This window comes from Dermacentor andersoni, chromosome 6 (genome assembly GCF_023375885.2).
Source record: "Dermacentor andersoni chromosome 6, qqDerAnde1_hic_scaffold, whole genome shotgun sequence".
Lineage (NCBI taxonomy): Eukaryota > Metazoa > Arthropoda > Arachnida > Ixodida > Ixodidae > Dermacentor > Dermacentor andersoni.
Genome location: NC_092819.1, coordinates 184,848,689 through 184,873,270, shown reverse-complemented (window position 1 = coordinate 184,873,270; position 24,582 = coordinate 184,848,689). Strand labels below are relative to the sequence as shown.

General features: G+C 45.8%; 1 protein-coding gene across 1 annotated transcript; it reads right to left on the bottom strand.

Annotated features, from left to right (window-relative positions):
* Positions 1-23,473: 23,473 nt before the first annotated feature.
* On the bottom strand, positions 23,474-24,266 carry LOC126543239 (uncharacterized). Its single transcript, XM_050172370.2, has 2 exons — positions 23,953-24,266; positions 23,474-23,873 (listed from the first exon to the last, which is right to left on the bottom strand). Exons 1-2 carry the CDS (start codon positions 24,237-24,239, stop codon positions 23,528-23,530), a joined length of 633 nt encoding a protein of 210 aa, XP_050028327.1. The 5' UTR covers positions 24,240-24,266; the 3' UTR covers positions 23,474-23,527.
* Between the last annotated feature and the right edge of the window lie 316 nt (positions 24,267-24,582).

Sequence of the window (24,582 nt, the reverse complement as noted above, 5' to 3'; positions counted from 1 at the left end):
TACTTAGTCCAACGGCACACATTTCAAAAACTAATAAATTTAACAATAATGTTTACGTACTGTCACAGACCTCAGCCAGCACGTCGAATGGGGACTCGAGAATCTATTAGACAAGCTGAAAAGTTTGAGAGTAGCAAGAAAACGCAGATACTTAGTCCAACGGCACACATTTCAAAAACTAATAAATTTAATAATAATGTTTACGTACCGTCACAGACCTCAGCCAGCACGTCGAATGGAGACTCGAGAATCTGTTAGACAAGCTGAAAAGTTTGAGAGTAGCAAGAAAACGCAGATACTTAGTCCAACGGCACACATTTCAAAAACTAATAAATTTAATAATAATGTTTACGTACCGTCACAGACCTCAGCGAGCACGTCGAATGGAGACTCGAGAATCTATTAGACAAGCTGAAAAGTTTGGGAGTAGCAAGAAAACGCAGATACTTAGTCCAACGGCACACATTTCAAAAACTAATAAATTTAATAATATAGTTTACGTACCGTCACAGACCTCAGCCAGCACGTCGAATGGAGACTCGAGAATCTATTAGACAAGCTGAAAAGTTTGGGAGTAGCAAGAAAACGCAGATACTTAGTCCAACGGCACACATTTCAAAAACTAATAAATTTAATAATAATGTTTACGTACCGTCACAGACCTCAGCCAGCACGTCGAATGGAGACTCGAGAATCTGTTAGACAAGCTGAAAAGTTTGAGAGTAGCATGAAAACGCAGATACTTAGTCCAACGGCACACATTTCAAAAACTAATAAATTTAATAATAATGTTTACGTACCGTCACAGACCTCAGCCAGCACGTCGAATGGAGACTCGAGAATCTATTAGACAAGCTGAAAAGTTTGGGAGTAGCAAGAAAACGCAGATACTTAGTCCAACGGCACACATTTCAAAAACTAATAAATTTAATAATATAGTTTATGTACCGTCACAGACCTCAGCCAGCACGTCGAATGGAGACTCGAGAATCTATTAGACAAGCTGAAAAGTTTGGGAGTAGCAAGAAAACGCAGATACTTAGTCCAACGGCACACATTTCAAAAACTAATAAATTTAATAATAATGTTTACGTACCGTCACAGACCTCAGCCAGCACGTCGAATGGGGACTCGAGAATCTATTAGACAAGCTGAAAAGTTTGAGAGTAGCAAGAAAACGCAGATACTTAGTCCAACGGCACACATTTCAAAAACTAATAAATTTAATAATAATGTTTACGTACCGTCACAGACCTCAGCCAGCACGTCGAATGGGGACTCGAGAATCTATTAGACAAGCTGAAAAGTTTGGGAGTAGAAAGAAAACGCAGATACTTAGTCCAACGGCACACATTTCAAAAACTAATAAATTTAACAATAATGTTTACGTACTGTCACAGACCTCAGCCAGCACGTCGAATGGGGACTCGAGAATCTATTAGACAAGCTGAAAAGTTTGAGAGTAGCAAGAAAACGCAGATACTTAGTCCAACGGCACACATTTCAAAAACTAATAAATTTAATAATAATGTTTACGTACCGTCACAGACCTCAGCCAGCACGTCGAATGGAGACTCGAGAATCTGTTAGACAAGCTGAAAAGTTTGAGAGTAGCAAGAAAACGCAGATACTTAGTCCAACGGCACACATTTCAAAAACTAATAAATTTAATAATAATGTTTACGTACCGTCACAGACCTCAGCCAGCACGTCGAATGGAGACTCGAGAATCTATTAGACAAGCTGAAAAGTTTGGGAGTAGCAAGAAAACGCAGATACTTAGTCCAACGGCACACATTTCAAAAACTAATAAATTTAATAATATAGTTTACGTACCGTCACAGACCTCAGCCAGCACGTCGAATGGAGACTCGAGAATCTATTAGACAAGCTGAAAAGTTTGGGAGTAGCAAGAAAACGCAGATACTTAGTCCAACGGCACACATTTCAAAAACTAATAAATTTAATAATAATGTTTACGTACCGTCACAGACCTCAGCCAGCACGTCGAATGGGGACTCGAGAATCTATTAGGCAAGCTGAAAAGTTTGAGAGTAGCAAGAAAACGCAGATACTTAGTCCAACGGCACACATTTCAAAAACTAATAAATTTATAATAATGTTTACGTACCGTCACAGACCTCAGCCAGCACGTCGAATGGGGACTCGAGAATCTATTAGACAAGCTGAAAAGTTTGGGAGTAGCAAGAAAACGCAGATACTTAGTCCAACGGCACACATTTCAAAAACTAATAAATTTAACAATAATGTTTACGTACTGTCACAGACCTCAGCCAGCACGTCGAATGGGGACTCGAGAATCTATTAGACAAGCTGAAAAGTTTGAGAGTAGCAAGAAAACGCAGATACTTAGTCCAACGGCACACATTTCAAAAACTAATAAATTTAATAATAATGTTTACGTACTGTCACAGACCTCAGCCAGCACGTCGAATGGGGACTCGAGAATCTATTAGACAAGCTGAAAAGTTTGAGAGTAGCAAGAAAACGCAGATACTTAGTCCAACGGCACACATTTCAAAAACTAATAAATTTAACAATAATGTTTACGTACTGTCACAGACTTCAGCCAGCACGTCGAATGGGGACTCGAGAATCTATTAGACAAGCTGAAAAGTTTGAGAGTAGCAAGAAAACGCAGATACTTAGTCCAACGGCACACATTTCAAAAACTAATAAATTTAATAATAATGTTTACGTACTGTCACAGACCTCAGCCAGCACGTCGAATGGGGACTCGAGAATCTATTAGACAAGCTGAAAAGTTTGGGAGTAGCAAGAAAAACGCAGATACTTAGTCCAACGGCACACATTTCAAAAACTAATAAATTTAATAATAATGTTTACGTACCGTCACAGACCTCAGCCAGCACGTCGAATGGGGACTCGAGAATCTATTAGACAAGCTGAAAAGTTCGGGAGTAGCAAGAAAAACGCAGATACTTAGTCCAACGGCACACATTTCAAAAACTAATAAATTTAATAATAAGGTTTACGTACCGTCACAGACCTCAGCCAGCACGTCGAATGGGGACTCGAGAATCTATTAGACAAGCTGAAAAGTTTGAGAGTAGCAAGAAAACGCAGATACTTAGTCCAACGAGACACATTTCAAAAACTAATAAATTTAATAATAATGTTTACGTACTGTCACAGACCTCAGCCAGCACGTCGAATGGGGACTCGAGAATCTATTAGACAAGCTGAAAAGTTTGGGAGTAGCAAGAAAAACGCAGATACTTAGTCCAACGGCACACATTTCAAAAACTAATAATTTTAATAATAATGTTTACGTGCCGTCACAGACCTCAGCCAGCACGTCGAATGGGGACTCGAGAATCTATTAGACAAGCTGAAAAGTTTGGGAGTAGCAAGAAAACGCAGATACTTAGTCCAACGGCACACATTTCAAAAACTAATAAATTTAACAATAATGTTTACGTACTGTCACAGACTTCAGCCAGCACGTCGAATGGGGACTCGAGAATCTATTAGACAAGCTGAAAAGTTTGGGAGTAGCAAGAAAAACGCAGATACTTAGTCCAACGGCACACATTTCAAAAACTAATAAATTTAATAATAGTGTTTACGTACTGTCACAGACCTCAGCCAGCACGTCGAATGGGGACTCGAGAATCTATTAGACAAGCTGAAAAGTTTGGGAGTAGCAAGAAAACGCAGATACTTAGTCCAACGGCACACATTTCAAAAACTAATAAATTTAATAATAATGTTTACATACCGTCACAGACCTCAGCCAGCACGTCGAATGGGGACTCGAGAATCAATTAGACAAGCTGAAAAGTTTGAGAGTAGCAAGAAAACGCAGATACTTAGTCCAACGGCACACATTTCAAAAACTAATAAATTTAATAATAATGTTTACGTACTGTCACAGACCTCAGCCAGCACGTCGAATGGGGACTCGAGAATCTATTAGACAAGCTGAAAAGTTTGGGAGTAGCAAGAAAAACGCAGATACTTAGCCCAACGGCACACATTTCAAAAACTGCGGCGAAACGTTTGCAAGCAACTCAACTGAGAAATATTGCGCCACTCCATTTTTCGAAAGATACGTGCCACCCAATGTCCAATGCAATAAAAAAATATATTAGTTGTGCACTGAAGGTACTGGGCAGTGGGCATGGTGCTGGTGTGCTGGTGCAAGGGAAGACGACGAGAAGTGCTTGCTTCCCCGTTGTGATATAGCGCCGACCTGTTTACGCCTAGCGCTACAACCTATATCTAGTTACCCTTCTGCTAGGTGAACACCCCCATTGCATTTGGTGGAGCTGCTGGGTTTCTCTTCGACATCCTGGAACTCCGCAGCCGAACGCTACCACCAGCTGTTGCAATGGATGAACCGGGACCGTCCCAGGCTGCTGCTCCCGTGCCCCCCGCCATCGTCTGTTCTGGCGTCATCCGGCAGCGCGATCCGGCTAAATTTAGCGGCACAGACGACCACGACGTGGAAGACTGGCTCGCCGAATATGACCGTGTAAGCGCCTATAATAAGTGGGACGACCGCGCCAAGCTCACAAATGTCATCTTTTACTTGACTGACGTGGCAAACCTATGGTTCCGCAATCATGAAGCCGATTTTACCACCTGGTCGGCTTTCACGGCAACTTTGGCAGAGGTCTTCGGCCGTCCCGCCGTTGGCCGGCTTCGCGCTGAGCAGCGCTTGCGTGGTCGAGTTCAACGCCAGGAGGAGACCTTCACTAGTTATATTGAAGACGTGCTCTCGCTATGCAAGCGCGTCAATTCATCTATGGACGAAGCTGACAAGATTAAGCACGTCATGAAAGGCATCGATGACCAAGCCTTCCAGATGCTCGTCGCGAAGAGTCCGCGGACGATTGCCGAGGTCGTACAGCTCTGTCAGCACTACGACGAGCTGCGCAAGCAGCGTGCATCAACGCGCGCTGCTCAGCAGGACACCACGGATCTATCTCCGTTGGATTTCGGCCGCGACGCTGCCGATATCTCTACCTTAATGCCGGAGATAAAGCAGTTCATCCGTCAGGAAGTGGCACGCCAACTCTCTCTGGCGAACAGCACACCCGAGCCGTCGACAACCTTGGCTCCCTCGCTTCGCCACGTCATTCAGACCCAAGTTGCCGCGGCGCTGCCATCTGCCCCTCCTCCGCAGCCTGCAGCTGGACCGCTCACTTACGCTGACGTTGTTGCCCGGCCTTACGCTCCTCCGGCTCCTGATGCCTACCGGGCCACTGGCACCTTCCATGTGCCGCCGCCACCTTCACGCCCGATGGTCGTCCCTTACTCGGCCGCTGGAGCCCCTGTCGTCAACCCGTGGCGTACATCTGACAACCGGCCAATATGGTATTTCTGCCATTTTCCGGGCCACGTAGCACGATTCTGCCGCCGTCGCAGCCCCCGTTTACCTGCCAGTGGGGGCGCCTCAAGCTACAGGCCTGCTCGACTTCCGCGTCAGGACCCATCTAGCCTTCCTCCGGACTCCTCTTACAGTCGCCTCCCTTTCGATGCACGCCGGTCACCTTCCCCACGTCGCCGATCCATTTCCCCGATGGTTCGCCGACCCAGCCCAGCCCGTGAGGAAAACTAACAGTCGCAGTTCCAGAGGCAAGAACTGCGTTTACGTCGAACATTTCAAGGCCTCATTCTAACCCGGTGAACGAAATTGAACTGTCCGTAGATGGCGTCACCGTACACGCACTTATCGACACCGGAGCCGCCGTTTCTATTATTAGTGAGAAGCTTTGCCGCAATTTGAACAAAGTGATCATTCCCCTTACCTCTCTTTCTCTGCGTATGGCAACCTCGCATCGCATTCAGCCTTCAGCGTCGTGCACAGCCCGGGTTGTCATTCAAAGCGTTATGTATGTTATAGAATTTGTCGTCCTACCTCGTTCCTCACACGACGTTATTCTTGGATGGAATTTCTTATCTGTCAATCAAGCTCTTATCGACTGCGCTCGTGCCGAACTTACGTTATCCGTGCCGTGCTGCGACCATGACGACCATTCTCCTAAAGTTGTTGCCGCCTCTGACATCGATATCGCACCTTTCTCCGCCGCTCTGGTTCCTGTGTCATGTAACTCTGCTGCGAACTCATCTGTTCTGTTTACACCGTCGGCCACTTGTGTGCGCCGCCGGAACTTTCTACTTCCGTTTGCTGTCGTCACTTTTTGCGACGGTTCTGCTGCCCTTTACGTGTGCAATCCGTCCGCCTGCCCATCATCCCTACTTCGCGGCGAGTGCCTGGGTACCGCTGAAGCTTTCGATAGCGTTCTCCCGGCCACCATGTTTGGCGACACGGCATCACTTCCGATTTGTTCCGTCACTAATCCTGCCGCGACTGATGTCCCTGTAGACGTCTTCGCTCGCGCCGTCGACGCAGAACTCACACGTGCGCAGCAAACAGAAACCATCAAACTCCTCCAACGTTTTCGTTCCTCATTTGACATTGACCAACCATCCTTGGGTCGAGCGTCCGCAGTCGTTCACCGTATCGACACCGGTCAGCAAACACCATTGCGCCAGCGTCCCTATCGTGTGTCGGCTGCTGAACGCCGTATCATCGACCAGCACGTTGACGACATGCTGGAGCGTGGCATCATCCAGCCCTCTAACAGTCCCTGGGCATCTCCGGTTGTCCTCGTTAAAAAAAAAGATGGCTCCATTCGGTTCTGCGTCGACTATCGCCGCCTTAACCGAATAACGCGCAAAGATGTCTATCCTCTGCCGCGCATCGACGATGCCTTGGACTGTCTGTAGGGAGCGGAATTCTTTTCGTCGCTCGATTTGCGCTCCGGGTACTGGCAAGTGTCAATGGCAGAGGCCGATCGTCAAAAGACAGCCTTTGTAACGCCTGATGGGCTATATGAATTCACTGTCATGCCATTCGGCCTCTGCAACGCGCCTGCCACTTTCGAGCGAATGATGGACACCATTCTTCGAGGGCTGAAGTGGAAAACGTGCCTCTGTTATTTAGATGATATTGTGGTTTTTTCCACCGACTTTGCGTCGCACCTCAACCGCCTCGAGCAGGTACTTGCGTGCCTCTCCACTGCAGGACTGCAACTGAATTTGAAGAAATGCCACTTCGGCGCTCGTACACTTACTATTCTCGGCCATGTAGTTTCAAAAGACGGTATCCTTCCGGACCCCACAAAACTTAGCGCCGTATCCGAGTTCCCTAAACCAACCACCATAAAAGAGCTTCGCAGCTTCATCGGCCTGTGCTCTTATTTCAGACGCTTTGTCCGTAACTTTGCCTCTGTCATTGCCCCCTTGACGCAGCTTCTCACCGGCCGTTCTGACCTATCAGCCTGGTCCTCGGCGTGCGACGACGCATTCCAAGAACTACGACGCGTTCTCACCTCGCCTCCAGTACTGCGACACTTCGATCCCTCTGCTCCAACTGAGATCCATACGGACGCTAGTGGTGTCGGGCTCGGCGCTGTTCTTGCACAACGCAAGGATGGCTTCGAAGAGTACGTCGTCGCGTATGCCAGCCGCACCCTTACCAAAGCCGAGGCGAACTACTCAGTTACTGAGAAGGAATGTCTGGCCATCATTTGGGCTATCGGCAAATTTCGTCCTTATGTGTACGGGCGTCCATTTGACATCGTGACCGACCATCATGCCCTATGCTGGTTATCTTCACTAAAAGATCCAACTGGTCGGCTTGCCCGTTGGGCATTGCGCCTACAAGAGTACGACATCCGCGTTGTTTATCGCTCAGGCCGAAAGCATTCAGACGCAGACGCTCTATCCCGGTCACCCCTGCCCTCTGGCCCTGTCCGCTCGTCTATTTCTACCTGCGGTGCCTTCGCCCTAAACATTTCCGACATGCCATCAGAGCAGCGCAAAGACCCATGGATCTCTTCGCTTATTGACTTCCTGTCCAGCCAGCCGCCAGCACCGATCTCTCGGACGCTTCGTCGCCAAGCCACGCACTTCATCATTCGGGATAACCTGCTGTACCGCCGCAACTACAATTCCAGCGACCGTAAGTGGTTGCTTGTTATACCCCGACACCTCCGCTCCGACATCTGCGCCACGTTCCACGACGACCCACAATGCGGCCACGCTGGTGTATTAAAGACATACTCTCGCCTGCAGCTTCGGTACTACTGGCGTGGTATGTACCGTTTCGTTCGCCAGTATGTCCGGTCATGCCACATATGCCAACGACGCAAGACGCCACCTCAACATGCCACCGGCCCCTTGCAACCTTTACCATGCCCCGCGCGCGCATTCGACCGCGTCGGCATTGACCTATACGGTCCGCTTCCCAACACTCCAAGCGGCAACCGCTGGGTTATTGTTGCTATCGACCACCTCACGCGGTACGCTGAAACTTCAGCCCTAGCATCTGCCACAGCAAAAGACGTCGCCAGTTTTATCCTTCAAAATCTGATTTTACGCCATGGAGCACCTCGAGAATTACTGAGCGACCGCGGTCGCGTTTTCCTCTCTGACGTCCTTTCAGCATTGCTAAAGGAGTGTCGCATCATTCACCGCACTACCACAGCATATCATCCTCAAACTAATGGGATGACCGAACGTTTCAACCGCACCCTTGGTGACATGATGGCCATGTATGCTTCATCTGACCACTCGAATTGGGATCGCATTCTACCTTTCGTCACCTACGCTTACAATACCGCCACGCAAAGCACCACTGGGTTCTCCCCTTTCTTTCTCCTTTACGGACACGAACCTTCATGCACTATGGACACGATTCTACCTTACCGGCCAGATGCTTCGGAGTGTACGACTGTTTCTAGAGCGGCTGCTTACGCCGAAGAATGTCGCCAGCTCGCTCGTTCGTTCACATCCCAGGACCAGTGGCGCCAAAAGCTTCGCCACGATTCATCCACTACGGCTCCGTGCTTTGCGCCTGGCTCGCTGGTCTGGTTGTGGGTGCCCTCTACTCCTCCAGGCCTTTCCTCCAAGCTGCTCTCCAAGTACCACGGTCCTTATCGGGTACTGAAACAAACATCCGCGGTCAACTACCTCATCGAGCCACTCGAAACGCCTTCCGACCAGCGTCGTCGGGGCCAGGAAATTGTCCACGTCTCCCGGCTCAAGCAGTGCCATGACCCCCCTGTGTTCTCCTGTCCTTAAGTCGCCAGGATGGCTACTCTTTCGGTGGGGAGTGATTGTACTGAAGGTACTGGGCAGTGGGCATGGTGCTGGTGTGCTGGTGCAAGGGAAGACGACGAGAAGTGCTTGCTTCCCCGTTGTGATATAGCGCCGACCTGTTTACGCCTAGCGCTACAACCTATATCTAGTTACCCTTCTGCTAGGTGAACACCCCCATTGCAGTTGCAATTTCAAACGTCAGATGGCAACACAAGAGGGAGAATTCTTGCGTGTGGGTCACTCCGCACACAGCATAAAAACGCTTTTATTGAGCACATCGTGGACTGCCGGTGGGTCATAGCATTTAACATCAGACAATTATTCTACTGGCTATCTTAACCTCACGCAACAAAATTCATACCTCTACGTTCAAGGGTCATAAAGTTCTCGCTGCAGCAAGCAGATGAACGCCCCTAACTTTGCTGCCGCATAGGTGGAGCACAGGCTGTGACCCACCGGCGACCCACAATGCAGTTAAAGTGTAATCAAAGTTACCCTAATTAACTGTGCTTTAATCAACTTTGCCCTAATTAACACCAAAGGTTGGGGTACGAGTACCTAATGAACTCTATATAAATTACCTGTGCATTTATCAACCTTGTCCTAATTAACACCAAAATTCGTGGGTTCGAGTGCCTTAATTAACTCTATAGTAACTGTACGTTCCTTTTTTGCATGATTAGTGGCATCAATGTGGAAGAAGACAACGAATGCGCGAGGAGTTTAGCGAGCGCTCCGATTAACCGTGCCTTTTGTTTGGCACGATTAGCGGCATCCATGTGGCAGGATGTGGAAGACGACAAACGTGTGAGCAGTAGCACGAGCGCTCCGACTTTCTTTACCTCACAAGGCGACTTTGAAACATAGAGATCTAAGGCTTTCGCCTTAAAGGGGCCCTCATCAGGTCTGTGCATATTGAGTTGACAAGCGCAGTGCGTACGTACAATGCGCGCTAAGGATCGTGTCTTCTATGTATTACATCCCTATTGCCGCCGAAAGAGCTTAAATTTCAAACCATATTGCCATCTCCTCACGGTGGCCGCGCTCCCAGCCCGACAGTTGACGTGAATCTCACAAGTGCACCTACGCACATGGCTGTGCTGTGATATCACTCACAGGGACACGTGTCTTCGATAATTATTGAAGGCAACATCAGTTATTTGTTGAATCTATTGCTTCGGTGGACCACTTAAAGTTTAAAGAAACAATAAAAGATACAAACCAATTGTCTGGGTGCTTTCGTTTTACTTCACACAGTAGCGAGAGAGATGAACTTCCGTTTCCTCTACTCTTTCCGACATTTGCGCGCACAGAACGAAACTAATGTCATTTTTACCATGTTCCAGCACTGCGATCATGCTCGTTCATCCTCTCGCGTCTGTCTCAGTGCTGGGGCACTGACTTATACCACCAATCACGTGTTCTCGTGCAGAGCGCGCATTATCGGCCGCTACGGGAAACGAGACAAGCGCGACAGCTCGCGCGCGACACCGTCACCGGAAGTGTGCGGTGACGGTGTGGAAGAAGAAGACGGTGAAAAAAGAAGACGGCAGGGTATACCCACAGCGCCATCCCTCGGATCCGGTATGGGAGAACGCTGTGAAGGAATTTCGCTTGCGGAGGCGAGACAGGGAAGGCTGAGAGAGTGTTTATATAGGCGGCGACGCTCGCCTCCCGAAATCATGGGTTCGCGGCACTTTAATAATTCTCTCTCTGCTGTTAATGAACCAATTTGAAAAATTCTTGCGGTAGAACACGTCTTAGAGGGCGCGTAACAACTTTCAGCGTATAATCAAAATTTGTTATGTAGCCTGTGAGGGCCCCTTTAAAACAAATTCGGTAAAAATCGGGTGGGCATGGAATGTTGTTACAGCTCCGTCGAGCTTCACAGCCCTCTACACGAGCATTGCTGTGAAGCCTGTGGCAGGAATCATTATCATCATCATCACCATCAGCCTGGTTACGCCCACTGCAGGGCAAAGGCCTCTCCCATACTTCTTCAACTACTCCGGTCCTGTACTAATTGTAGCCATGTTGTCCCTACAAATTTCTTAATCTCATCCGCCCACCTAACTTTCTGCTGCCCGCTGCTACGCTTCCCTTCCCTTGGAATCTAGTCCATAACCCTTAATGACCATCGGTTATCTTCCCTCCTCATTACATGTCCTGCCCATGCCCATTTCTGTTTATTGATTTCATCTAAGATGTCGTTAACTCGCGTTTGTTCACTCACCCAATCAGCGTGACCACAGTAGTTGGTCACATTGATTTGTTTGAGCATATAGGTTCATGTGCCACATCTACCTCTGTGATGAAAAAATAAGCAAGAATGTCAGCTGCTACGTGTCGACGCATGCATGTGCTTTATTACAGTGGCAGAAATAGAGTTTTATGAAATCAAAGGACTACATAGCACGCGCTCTCGTGGTGTGCTACGTGAATGAAATTATTCGTTGCCTGCCTGCACAAACGTTTGCATCTCGAGTGAATTTCGAGCACACCGTAATAATGTGCAGTTCCGTCGAGCTTCGCAGCACTATAAGCAAGCATTGTTGTAAAGCTAGTGACAAATGTACGATGTCATGAAACCAGATGAATGCATATACCACGCTCTGGTGGTGCGCTGCGTGAATGAAAGCATTGGTTGCCTGCCTGCACAAACATTTGCATCTGGAGTTAATCTCAAACAGACCATAATATGTGCAGGTTCGTTGAGCGCTTCACCGCGTTATATGCAAGCATTGCCGTAAAGCCTGTAGTATAAATAGGGTATCATGAGGTCAAATGAATGCATAGACCGCGCTTTTGTGAAGTACAAAGTGAACAAAGGATTCGTTGCCTGTCTCCACAGTAGTTCGTCACGTTGATTTGTGTGAGCATATAGGTTCATGTGCCACATCTACCTCTGTGATAAAAAAATAAGCAAGAATGTCAGCTGCAACGTGTCGATGCATGCATGTGCAAAGTGTAAGAGCATTTATGCAAACAGTATGTTCCCTGAACATTGTAGCTATTTAATAGCCTAGGAAGTGCGTCTGTAGTGGAGGTTGCAATTATTTTTTTGTTGCTGTTCTATTTGCAAAATTAAATAACTTGATGCTTTCTAAAATAGCAAATTTCGCAATGGTACGTGTGCTGCGTGAGTAAATTAAGAAGACAGCAAATTAATTAGGTTAAACCAGAGGAAAATCTGCAGGTAGGGATTTATAGAAACGTACAGAGTATTTTCTTATGTTTTCGCAAGTATTTTCAGTGTACAGTAAGGAGTAGCGTATGCGTTGAGCGCTGATCTTTCTCTATTTTATTCAGGCTGTTTGTTGAACCTTGATGCAACAAAGATGTAACATTCAGCACTCTACTTCGTTACATCACAATTTTGTTACAATGAAATACTGCATTCGACTGTATGTGCCGCGAATGCGCCTCAAAAGTTTGGCCCCTCTAAGGAAGTCAGTGTTGTATCGTAGCGTCTAGGAAGCCAAACATGCTGGGCCGGGGCCGTGGGGGAAAGAACACTGATTTATCGCACATGTATAGGAGAAAAGTATCAGTCATAGCTCTCGTAGTATAGCCTTCTGGGCCGTTTCCTTTTTTTTCTTTTTTTTCTTTGAAAGTAGTCCTATTAGGGTTGTTATATTTACACGAAGGTATTTCGCCCTCGTCAGCAGCAGTCCTTGAGGTAGCTATTCTGGCGGCTAGCTTCCCACGCTATGCGTGCCGCCCTCGCACCTGCTTAAGCTTTTCCTAGACGCTAGAGTTAGTATACTATGTCCGCGCAACCTTCAGCGGTCGGAAAGCGCGTTTTCCCCTCTTGGCCGGCGGAGAGGGGAGGCTTCGTTCCGGCCGCGAAGCTCTCCACATCTCAATAAGGTGCCTGGTGGTGGTCTCGTGCCGACGATGCCCTCTCGGTGAGCGCATATTTCCCCCCTCATCTTTTAAGAGGTTCAATACATACAAGCATTTGTCTCGCAAACCATATTTATTTTAAGGGAATTTTCCACGTCTCAATAATTTATCTCGTCGCATTCGAGTGCTGATTGCCGTGTTATAGTTTCTTAACGAAGCTTTCCCTCAAGTCTAAATATTTTAAGGCAGTTTGTCGTGTGCGTATCATGGCCACGCACGCTTATATCGCCTTCCGTTTCTCTACCACGGGGGCGCTTTAAAACCACGGCGCTGCAAGTTTGCTTCAGAGACTTTCCTTTCCTTCCTTCTTCTCCGCCCTTAAACTGGCTCTCTTAACTACTACACGCAGAGACAAAGCAACAGCGCGCGCATTAGATCCTATAGATGAGATGAATATTTACAATTATTATTAGGGTTATCATCATATTCGAGTGCTGATTGCCGTGTTATAGTTTGTTAACGAAGCTTTCCCTCAAGTCTAAATATTTTAAGGCAGTTTGTCGTGTGCGTATCATGGTCGCGCACGCTTATATCGCCTTCCGTTTCTCTACCACGGGGGCGCTTTAAAACCACGGCGCTGCAAGTTTGCTTCAGAGACTTTCCTTTCCTTCCTTCTTCTCCGCCCTTAAACTGGCTCTCTTAACTACCACACGCAGAGACAAAAGCGACAGCGCGCGCATTAGATCCTATAGATGAGATGAATATTTACAATTATTATTAGGGTTATCATCATATTCGAGTGCTGATTGCCGTGTTATAGTTTGTTAACGAAGCTTTCCCTCAAGTCTAAATATTTTAAGGCAGTTTGTCGTGTGCGTATCATGGTCGCGCACGCTTATATCGCCTTCCGTTTCTCTACCACGGGGGCGCTTTAAAACCACGGCGCTGCAAGTTTGCTTCAGAGACTTTCCTTTCCTTCCTTCTTCTCCGCCCTTAAACTGGCTCTCTTAACTACCACACGCAGAGACAAAGCAACAGCGCGCGCATTAGATCCTATAGATGAGATGAATATTTACAATTATTATTAGGGTTATCATCATATTCGAGTGCTGATTGCCGTGTTATAGTTTGTTAACGAAGCTTTCCCTCAAGTCTAAATATTTTAAGGCAGTTTGTCGTGTGCGTATCATGGTCGCGCACGCTTATATCGCCTTCCGTTTCTCTACCACGGGGGCGCTTTAAAACCACGGCGCTGCAAGTTTGCTTCAGAGACTTTCCTTTCCTTCCTTCTTCTCCGCCCTTAAACTGGCTCTCTTAACTACCACACGCAGAGACAAAGCGACAGCGCGCGCATTAGATCCTATAGATGAGATGAATATTTACAATTATTATTAGGGTTATAATCATATTCGAGTGCTGATTGCCGTGTTATAGTTTGTTAACGAAGCTTTTCCTCAAGTCTAAATATTTTAAGGCAGTTTTCCTAGTCTGTAAAGCCGGTCGAGTTCACTCTTCTCCTCTGCCGGCCATTTTTCCAAGAAATTATGCCTTCCAACCACAAATCGCAAAAATCGACTTTCGCGGACAACATCAGTCCCTTTCCACGTAATATAGGGCTCGGAGCAGGAGCTTTGGCGCGTGAAAGTAACCTGTGGCTTGACGAACCAACCGACTGAGCTATCTTTCCGGGCAACATTCAAGGGTCACGAGTTCAAATCACATTTTATGTTCCTTTTTTTTAATGTCTTTTCCTTCATTTTATCACTGTACGGAAACCCTCTTAAAAAAATTATATATATCCTCAATTATGTATGGCCACACATGTGCAGGTCATAATTTACCAGGTTCTCTAGCCGAGTGCCATCCGTGCGGTATAACCGAGCTCAGAGTGGTCCACCTTGACTGATCAAATAGGGCACCACTGGAGGTTAAATGTGGCGTACAACTCCTGCGGGACCCGCCGTGGTTGCTCAGTGGCTATGGTCTTAGGCTGCTGAGCACAAGGTCGCGGGATCGAATCCCGGCCACGGCGGCCGCATTTCGATGGGGGCGAAATGCGAAAACACCCGTGTACTTAGAATTAGGTGCACGTTAAAAAACCCCAGGTGGTCGAAAGTTTCGGAGTCCTCCACTACGGCGTGCCTCATAATCACAAAGTGGTTTTGTCACGTAAAACCCCATAATTTAATTTTTATTTTAACTCCTGCGGGGACGTTAGAGTAACCGTTTCCCGTGCAAGAGGGCCGTGATTCAAATCCTGGTGCCGCGCAATCCTCCCCCGGAAAATTGTTGAGAAAATTGCACAAACAGGCCTGGAGTGCGGCCTGATCCCGGTGACCAGAACCGGTAACGCACTCTCTCACCAGAGCAGGATTGGCCACCCTGGTGCAGTACTTGGCCACAACCTCCTATATGAATACAACAATCAAACCCCGGCCCTCAGTCCCCAGCAGCCGCGAAGCAACTGACCACGGCGGCGGTCAGATCAGTGACGCTGCAGAGGGTGCTAAGAATACCTGGCTCCGGACAGGCCGCCATTGGAATCTGAACCTGGCAACGTTTAACGTTAGAACGCTATCTAGTGAGGCGAGTCTAGCAGTGTTATTGGAGGAATTAGAGGGTAGTAAATGGGATATAATAGGGCTCAGTGAGGTTAGGAGGACGAAAGAAGCATATACAGTGCTAAAAAGCGGGCATGTACTGTGCTACCGGGGCTTAGCGGAGAGACGAGAACTAGGAGTCGGATTGCTGATTAATAAGGAAATAGCTGGTACCATACAGGAATTCTATAGCATTAACGAGAGGGTGGCAGGTCTTGTTGTGAAACTTAATAAGAGGTACAAATTGAAGGTGGTACAAGTCTATGCCCCTACATGCAGTCATGATGACCAGGAAGTCGAAAGCTTTTATGAAGACGTGGAATCGGCGATGAGTAAAGTCAAAACAAAATACACTATACTGATGGGCGACTTCAATGCCAGGGTAGGCAAGAAGCAGGCTGGAGACAAGTCAGTGGGGGAATATGGCATAGGCTCTAGGAATAGCAGAGGAGAGTTATTAGTAGAGTTTGCAGAACAGAATAATATGCGGATAATGAATACCTTTTTCCGCAAGCGGGTTAGTCGAAAGTGGACGTGGAGGAGCCCGAATGGTGAGACTAGAAATGAAATCGACTTCATACTCTGCGCGAACCCTGGCATCATACAAGATGTAGACGTGCTCGGCAAGGTACGCTGCAGTGACCATAGGATGGTAAGAACTCGAATTAGCCTAGACTTGAGGAGGGAACGGAAGAAACTGGTACACAAGAAGCCAATCAATCAGTTAGCGGTAAGAGGGAAACTAGAGGAATTCCGGATCAAGCTACAGAACAGGTATACGGCTTTAACTCAGGAAGAAGACCTTAGTGTTGAAGCAATGAACGACAATCTTATGGGCATCATTAAGGAGTGCGCAATAGAAGTCGGTGGTAACGCCGTTAGACAGGAAACCAGTAAGCTATCGCAGGAGACGAAAGATCTTATCAAGAAACGCCAATGTATGAAAGCCTCTAACCGTACAGCTAGAATAGAACTGGCAGAACTTTCTAAGTTAATCAACAAGCGTAAAGCCTGTTTCACATGATGCGATTTTCGTCGCACCGGAAGTGCGATTTCCGTCGTTTGCGATGAAAATCGCAGTCGCAGTGCCGACCCCCCGATTTTCGGCTGCGACCAACCGGTTGGTCGCACAGTCGCACCGTCGCACCGATCGCTGCGATTTTCCGTCGAAATTGCGCGGAGAGCTGCCAACGGAGCTATTTCGCTGGTTTGTTTTGGAAAATGGCGTCAGTGCGCGGAGACGTGGATCGTCGAATTCGGTACGTACGCGAAGGGATAATAAAAAACTTGTACCGCAGATTGCATTCTCCGATTTCTATGCGTTTGTTGACACTCTGCCCAGCAAATGAAGTGCATTTTCACGTTTGCTTCGTACGTCTTTGCGAGTTGTCAATGCTAGGAGGTGTTCGATCCCCAGCAGACGACGAGGTCGCTACAATGTTTTGTTGAGTAGCATGCAAAAATCGCGCTTACGGAACAGCTTGAATTATTTCAACCTCGGCAAAGGCAAATGACAAGACAGCAAAGTACCCGAAGTTTCAACGTTGCGCTGAACGCGGTACCGTTCAGTTGCATTTTCTTGTCGGTTTTCAAGCGTGAATTTCCCGTTGCATCTTGAAAGATTATCTTACCTCACTTAGTTATTAAATTTGACATGGCAAGCGTGCAGGCTATCGTAATGAATTTTCTACAATAGCATTAACTCCGTGGCTTGAATAAACAGCTTCGTCAGTTTGTTTTCGCATATTTCATGCACGCTGAGTTGCATCTCGTCTCTCGAGATTTTTCTTTTGCTGCACAGAAACCAATGAACACTTTGTGTCCTTACTGCACCTGTATTGTCACTTGCTTTGAACTGTAGTTAACCCTTGGCTTGCTATAGTGGCAGTGACAACGCACCCTCCTGCACCGTCATGTAAAACTCGTGCAGCAATGCGAAAAGCAACGAAACGCTAGAAGACGACACTTTAAAGAAGAGTAAATCAAAACTGTGCAGCTAAGTCAGCCAGTTGCGTCCCTTCCTGGAAATCTTTGAATCCTTTAAGTATAAATGTTCCTGCACGTCCACACCTAATAAGGTGTGCAGGAACATCCGTGCCATACGTGTTCCTAATACAGTTTCTAATAAGTTTGTGATCATGACTTGTACAACGATATCCTCTGTCACCTTTATAAGTAATACAGTACCATGCTACTTACAAGAGCATATCAGCCTGGTATTTTAAAAAAAAAACTTTCTACTTTTCAACTTTACGCTAGAATATGCAGTTTATTCAATAAAGGGTCACAAAAAGCTTTTTTGCAATGACACATCTATTGCAGCACTTTTTACTGACATATAGGCAAAAAAAAAAAAAAAATCTCACGACATTGAAGTCGTTCTTCAATTTATTCACCTGCCACTGTGATTAGGCATTCTGCTACTAACACAAGATGAGGGGTTGAATTTCCAGCTGCGGCAGTTACTTTTGGATGAGAGTCACAGGTAAAAATGCTCTTGCACTTACGTTTAGTTCATCTTCATTTACTAAACCCTTAAACTTCCAGAAGCTACTGCATAAAGGGAGCATGCTTATGCAAAATTAATGCAGCACCTTTCCCCACACTTCGAACATGTAAACATTCATTACATCAATATGTATTCAACAGCGCTGCACAAATAAGCTTGATCAGGCATGGTAAGTACTCTGTCGGGAAGCTGGTTCTACAGATACATAGATGTCAAGACATGCACGCACAGCACAAAGAAAACCTTTTTTCATGAGTTGTGCCTTCTGGCAGATATGAGTGGGCAATAAGCAGCATAAACTTTATTGCAGGGCATTGTGTAATACCGCTTATGAAAGAATAAAGAGAGTGAAGAGGCTTTTAACAGCAGTACCTCATGCTACTCTAATAAGATGAATGATGAACAAAAATGTTTCTTGTAGAGCACCTAAGTTAAACAGTAACATATTGAAAGACAGAAAATTCCAGGTGAGAGTTGGAGGTACATTTGGCCCATCCACACAAACAACACAAGCACACTACAAGATATACTACAGCCTATGGTGTACTACAGTCTGTGGGAAAGCTATCTTATACAGAAATCAAGGACGATGCAAGAAGCTCTTGACAACATTGCAGACTTTCTTAGCCAGCCTGGCCTCTCACTTTTTGACAAGTCGGCCTGCATCGACATCTGATATAAGACTAGAACCAAGAACTACCCCAAATTGCATGTTCTGCTTCAGATAGCTGGACAAATATACCCGCAAGTAAGCATCTCCAAATCGTCGGCTAGTGTAAGATCAAGACGGCAGAGCCAGCATGTGGGTGAAACGAGTATGCCATGCCTGGACACAATACACGTGGTGAAAAGAATAATCTCAACATCATGGGGGGTGGATGAGCGGATACTATAAAAAAGCGCAGTTGCTGTACTTGTGTCCAAGGTGTTGTGGTATGAATTACAAGCAGCTCACAAAAAAGACAACTCATCAAACACAGGCATACGGGTACTGACTGGTCTTTTGAACTTTACCAAGGTTGGAGACCTCTATGAGAAAGTGCAAACAAATTACAAGCACCTAGACAGAGTAGAGGTACAGCCTGCGGCAAAAATTCTTTGCTTCAATAGAGCGGAACCTGGTTGCAAGATACTATGCCAGCATATGAGCTGCAAAGACGACTGCTCCTCCCCTCAGAAACACAGGCTCAAAAGCACCTGAACTCGAAACGCAACAGGCCCGTACCGTGCAATATGGGGGCAGACAATTAGGCCAGGAGACTATATTCAACTGGCAAGCACTCGGACGAGGTTGCCATTCATGAAGACACAAACAGACATCAGGCACGTGTAGTAGACTGATGTGGCAATAACAATGTAACAGTAGCATGACACTACATAAAATTATATACCATACAAGTGGGAACCATTCTAGGACATCCTACAGCCAGAGAAACTGAACGGAATGCAAAGCAGCACTTGCAGTGCAAATTTGCAGACTAAAACATCCTGCACGCCTGCATGGATTCACCAGAAGCTGTCAGGGCCTGTGATTCACGCCAGATTGTCAGGGAAATCGGGAGACTGACTCACGACTTGCAAGCACGTGGCCAAGAAATTAAATTGCAGGTTACAGGGTACATAGCCATGCAGATATTCCAGGACACAAGTGGCCAGACATAACTGAAAACTAGACGAGTTGGTGTGTTCATTATTAATTACAGCACAACAGACAGCCTACAGACATGAAGCAAGAGCTCTGTGTTCACTCTGTTCTTTGTATTTCTGTTGTGCTGTATAGTTAATGAATTCATCAGGCTGCACAGAAGAACAATGGCCCTGCACAAGGCCCCGATTTCACGTCCAAATCTATGCATGCACGCACGCACACACACACATGAAGGTTGCAAGGGCACATAGCATCAAGCACTATCCGCAGTATTACACCAGACCTCGCAACTAAGGCTTATTGTGAAAATGAGGCAATTTATACAGTTTAACAGAAAAAGAAATGCATCAAGGAGGCCTGATGAAGATTGCTGCTTGATGCAACCAAACATAAATAAAAACATTGCAGAAAAAAAATGCAGACGAAAAATCCAAGCGAAGAGGAAAAAAACGACCATTCCAATTGCAAATCATGGATGCCAGCACCTTTCAAAAGACACAGTTCTTTTTCCAATACACAGAGTGACAGCTTGCTTATGCAAACACACTCTTCCAGTTCCATGCCATTGGAAAAAAAAAACAAGTTTCTTGGAACGTAATTGCATCTACAGTGGGTGATCACAATGTTTCTTCTTTTACCCTGGGCTTGTATAGTTATTTGTATTTCCTCTCTCTCCTGTTTTTGATTGTTCGGTTTCATCAAGCACTGGTATTTTATCAGGCTTTCTTGCTGCACTACTTTCAGGTACCCTTTATAAATCACTGAAATTTCACAATAAACCTTTGAATCAGTTAGAAGTTAGCGCACCCTGTTCTCACTGCTTTGCACTATGTGCTCTTGCAACATTGCCAAAATAAATATTTTACAAGGTACACACTGCTAGAGTAGATATGCTGGTATGATTTGCAGAAAGGGATAAGTTGCGAATAATGAGCACCTTTTTCAGGAAGTGTAGCAACAGAAAGTGGACCTGGAAAAGCCCTAATGGCGAAATAAGAAAATCAAGTTAATTTCATACTTTCTGTAGATCCCACCACAATGCAGGATGTAGAAGTGTTAGATAGGGTAAAGGTGCAGTGATCATAGGTTAGTGAGGGCTAGGAAACACCTCAATTTGAAGAGAAAAAGAGTAAAATTGGTCAAGAAGAAACAGGTTAACCAAGATCCAGTAAGTGTACAATCAGACAAATTCAGGCTGGCACTTGCAAACAATTATGCAGTCTAGAACAGAGATGAAGATGACAGAGGGGTAATTAAATAAACTGAACCAGGCTGGCTTCAGAGGCAGCAACTAAAATGGGAGGCAATGCACAAAGGCAACCAATAGGCAAGCTCTTCCAAGTAACGAAGGGCCTAATAAAGAAACAACAAAGAATGAAAGTGTCCAACTCAAGAGGTCAGATAGAATTTGTGGAACTATCAAAGCTGATCAACAAGGAGGAAATAAGGGGTATTCGAAATTATAACATGAGAAAGACTGAGGAAGCCTTAAAAGATGGACCCAGTCTTAAATCGGTGAGAAGGAAACTTGGCATAGGACAAACCAAGATGTATGCACTGAAAGATAAGCAGGGTAATATCATCAGCAATATTGAAGGTATAGTAAATGCAGCGGAAGAATTCTATACTGACCTGTACATACCTCCATTAGAAACAGTAATGAACAGGACACAGAAACTCCTCCTATAACTAAAGATGAGGTCAGAAGGGCCTTGCAAGACATGAAACGGGGAAGAGCGGCAGGAGAAGATGGAATAACAGTCGGTTTAATCATTGATGGAGGAGACATAATGCTGGCGGCTCTTTATGCCAAGTGTCTGTCGGCTGCAAGGGTCTCAGAAAACTGGAAGAATACAAACATTATACTAATCCACAGAAAAGGAGACGGTAAAGAATTGAAAAACTATAGGCCCATTAGCTTACTCCCAGTATTATGTAAAATATTTACCAAAATAACCTCCAATAGAATAAGGGCAACACTGGACTTTAGTCAACCAAGGGAACAAACTGGCTTCAGGAAGGGCTACTCTACAATGGATCGCATCCATGTCATTAATGAGGTAATTGTGAAAGCTGCAAAGCACAATCAGTCTCTCTATATGGCTTTCATAGATGACAAAAAGGCATTTGATTAAGCTAAAATGCCAGCAGTCATAGAGACATTACATTATCAAGGAGTACAGGCCGCTTACACACATACCTTGGAAAATATCTACAGAGATTCCACAGCTACCTTAATTCTACACAAGAAAAGTAGGAACATACCTATAAAGAAAGGGGTCAGACGAGGAGACACAATCTCTCCATTGCTATTCACTATGTGCTTGGAAGTAGTATTCAAACTATTAAACTGGGAAGGCTTAGGAGTAAGTATCGATGGCAAATATCTCGGCAACCTTCTGTTTGCACGTGACATTGTTCTGTTCAGCAACACTGCAGATGAGTTACAACAAATGATTCAGGACGTTAACAGAGAGAGTGTAAGAGTGGGGCTGGAGATTAATATACAGAAGACAGATAATTATCAATAGCTGGGCAAAGGAACAAGAGTTCAGGATCGCCACTCAGCCTCTACAGTCTGTGAAGGAGTACGTTTATCTTGGCCAATTACTCGCAGGGGGCCCTCTTCATGAGACGGACATTTGCAAAAGAATAAAAATGGGTTGGAGTGCATATGGCAGACATTGTCAGATCCTGACTGGAAGCTTTCCACTATCATTCAAAAGCAAGGTGTACAATCAATGCATTCTACCGGTGCTGACATATGGGGCAGAAACTTGGAGCCTGATAAAGATGCTTGAGAATGAGTTAAGGACCGTGCAAAGAGTGATGGAACGAAGAATGCTAGGTATAACGTTAAGAGACAGAAACAGAGCGGTTTGTATCAGAGAGCAAACGAGTGTAGCCGATATTCTAATTGACATTAAAAGAAAAAAAAATGGGGCTGGGCAGGTCATGTAATACGGAGGCTAGATAATTAACCGATGGACCATTAGGGTTACAGAATGGGAGGCACACTCGAGGATGGCAGAAGACTAGGTGGGGCAATGAAATTAGGAAACTTGCGGGCGCTAATTTGAGTCAGTTGACACAGGACAGGGGTAAATGGAGATCGCAGGGAGAGGTCTTCATCCTGCAGTGGACATAAAAAAGGTGATGATGATGGTGATGACACATAACCATCATAAATGCAATCACAGTGACTTGTGGCCTAAAATAATCAAGAATAGCGTGGCTGCAAACAGCACCAGACAACACATAAGATGAACAAGAAAACCGAGATGATCAAACAACCAAAAATTTAATGAACAAGCTGAGTAAATACTTAGTGACGAGCAATAAACCGAACACACACAAAAAAGCAAGAACTAATGTGTGTTTCCCGACAGGAAACGCATCCATCTCTAACAGAGGCCATGTTGACACAAGATTCTCACAGCATTTTTAGATCTACAGCTTCCACAATTTCTCTAGGCAGCTGATCACCAGATGTACACAGAATGCTAGCTTCTTCCTCTACCATGCGCGCTCAGATGTGGAGACTTCTAAGATTGTATTGTAGAGGAAGAAGCTAGGTGCTTACAGGAATTATGAAAGCTGTAGACCTAAAAATGCTGGGAGAACCTTGTGTCAGCATGGCCTCCATTAGAGATGGATGCGTTTCCTGTTCGGTTTATTGCTTGTCAGCCAGCATTTACTCGGCATATTCCACAAATTTTAAGTTGTTAGTGCACCTTATGATTGTCTTGTTCTCTAGCAGAAAGGCGTTCATGTTCGTAGCCCAGCATATGCTCGCTGCCACGGGATAGCACCCTGTGGGCTCATAAGATATTCACAGAACATGTCCCTTACGCTAGCTGCAGACCTGCTGTAGTTGTGGCCTACAGGTGGCTGCAAGGGAAACATCGCTTGACCACCATTTGCATGCTGCTGGCCACTGGTTGCCTCGTCCTCGTGGCTGCGGGATTGGTAGACCGGATCCTCTCGCAGAAAATTATGGAGGACACAGCAGGCCATCACCACGTAGTCGACGTTTTCAGGTAGTAGGTTGATGGGACGACGAAATACCCTAAACCTTGACACCATGATGCCAAACGTGTTCTCGACACACCACCTGAAATGGAAAAAACAACATGTTAGCTTGCATTATATCTTTCTCACTACAGTGTAAAGCTACTGCCTAGAACATTTACCTTGCCCTGCTGAGCCGATAGTTAAATATCCTTTTCTCCTCAGTCTGATGCCTCCCCGAATAAGGCCGCAAGAAGTCTTGCCGTAGTTGGAAGGCCTCGTCTCCCACAAAAACATGAGGAGCTAATGTACTTGTGTTGGGCAAAGCCTGTATGGGAGGGAGGCCAAGGGTGCCATTTTCAAGGCACTTTCCAAATCTTGAAGCACTCAGTGTGCCTCCATCACTCTGCCTGCCATATGCACCGACATCGACAGCAACAAACTTCAAGTTGCTGTCAGCCACGGCCATCAGCACTATAGAATAAGTGCCCTGTAAAGATAATGCGCCACAATGTAAACACCTAATTGTACATAGACTGTAAGCTATTTATGTATTCGCATTATTTGATGAGTTTGCTATATGTGCCCAGAGGTTGTTATTTGTAGCACTGGCCATCACTACCAAAATAAACTGTATAGACAGTGAACATTACTCAAGCAAAATAAAACTAGAATGACAGCGTCAGTAATTAATTAACAATCACATGTGTCAGTCATTAGTAGAAAGACAAAGGATAAAGAACACATTGTACTGGGCGTAGTGTCGCTATTTAACAGGTCTGCATCATGAGCGCACATCATGCAGATATACC

Bases quoted from the DNA above. Each gene is read 5' to 3' on its own strand.
- LOC126543239 (XM_050172370.2), bottom strand. From the start codon at position 24,239: ATGGCCGTGGCTGACAGCAACTTGAAGTTTGTTGCTGTCGATGTCGGT. The intron at 23,874-23,952 runs GTAAATGTTCTA...TTTCCATTTCAG, and splicing joins TATCGGCTCAGCAGGGCAAG to GTGGTGTGTCGAGAACACGT.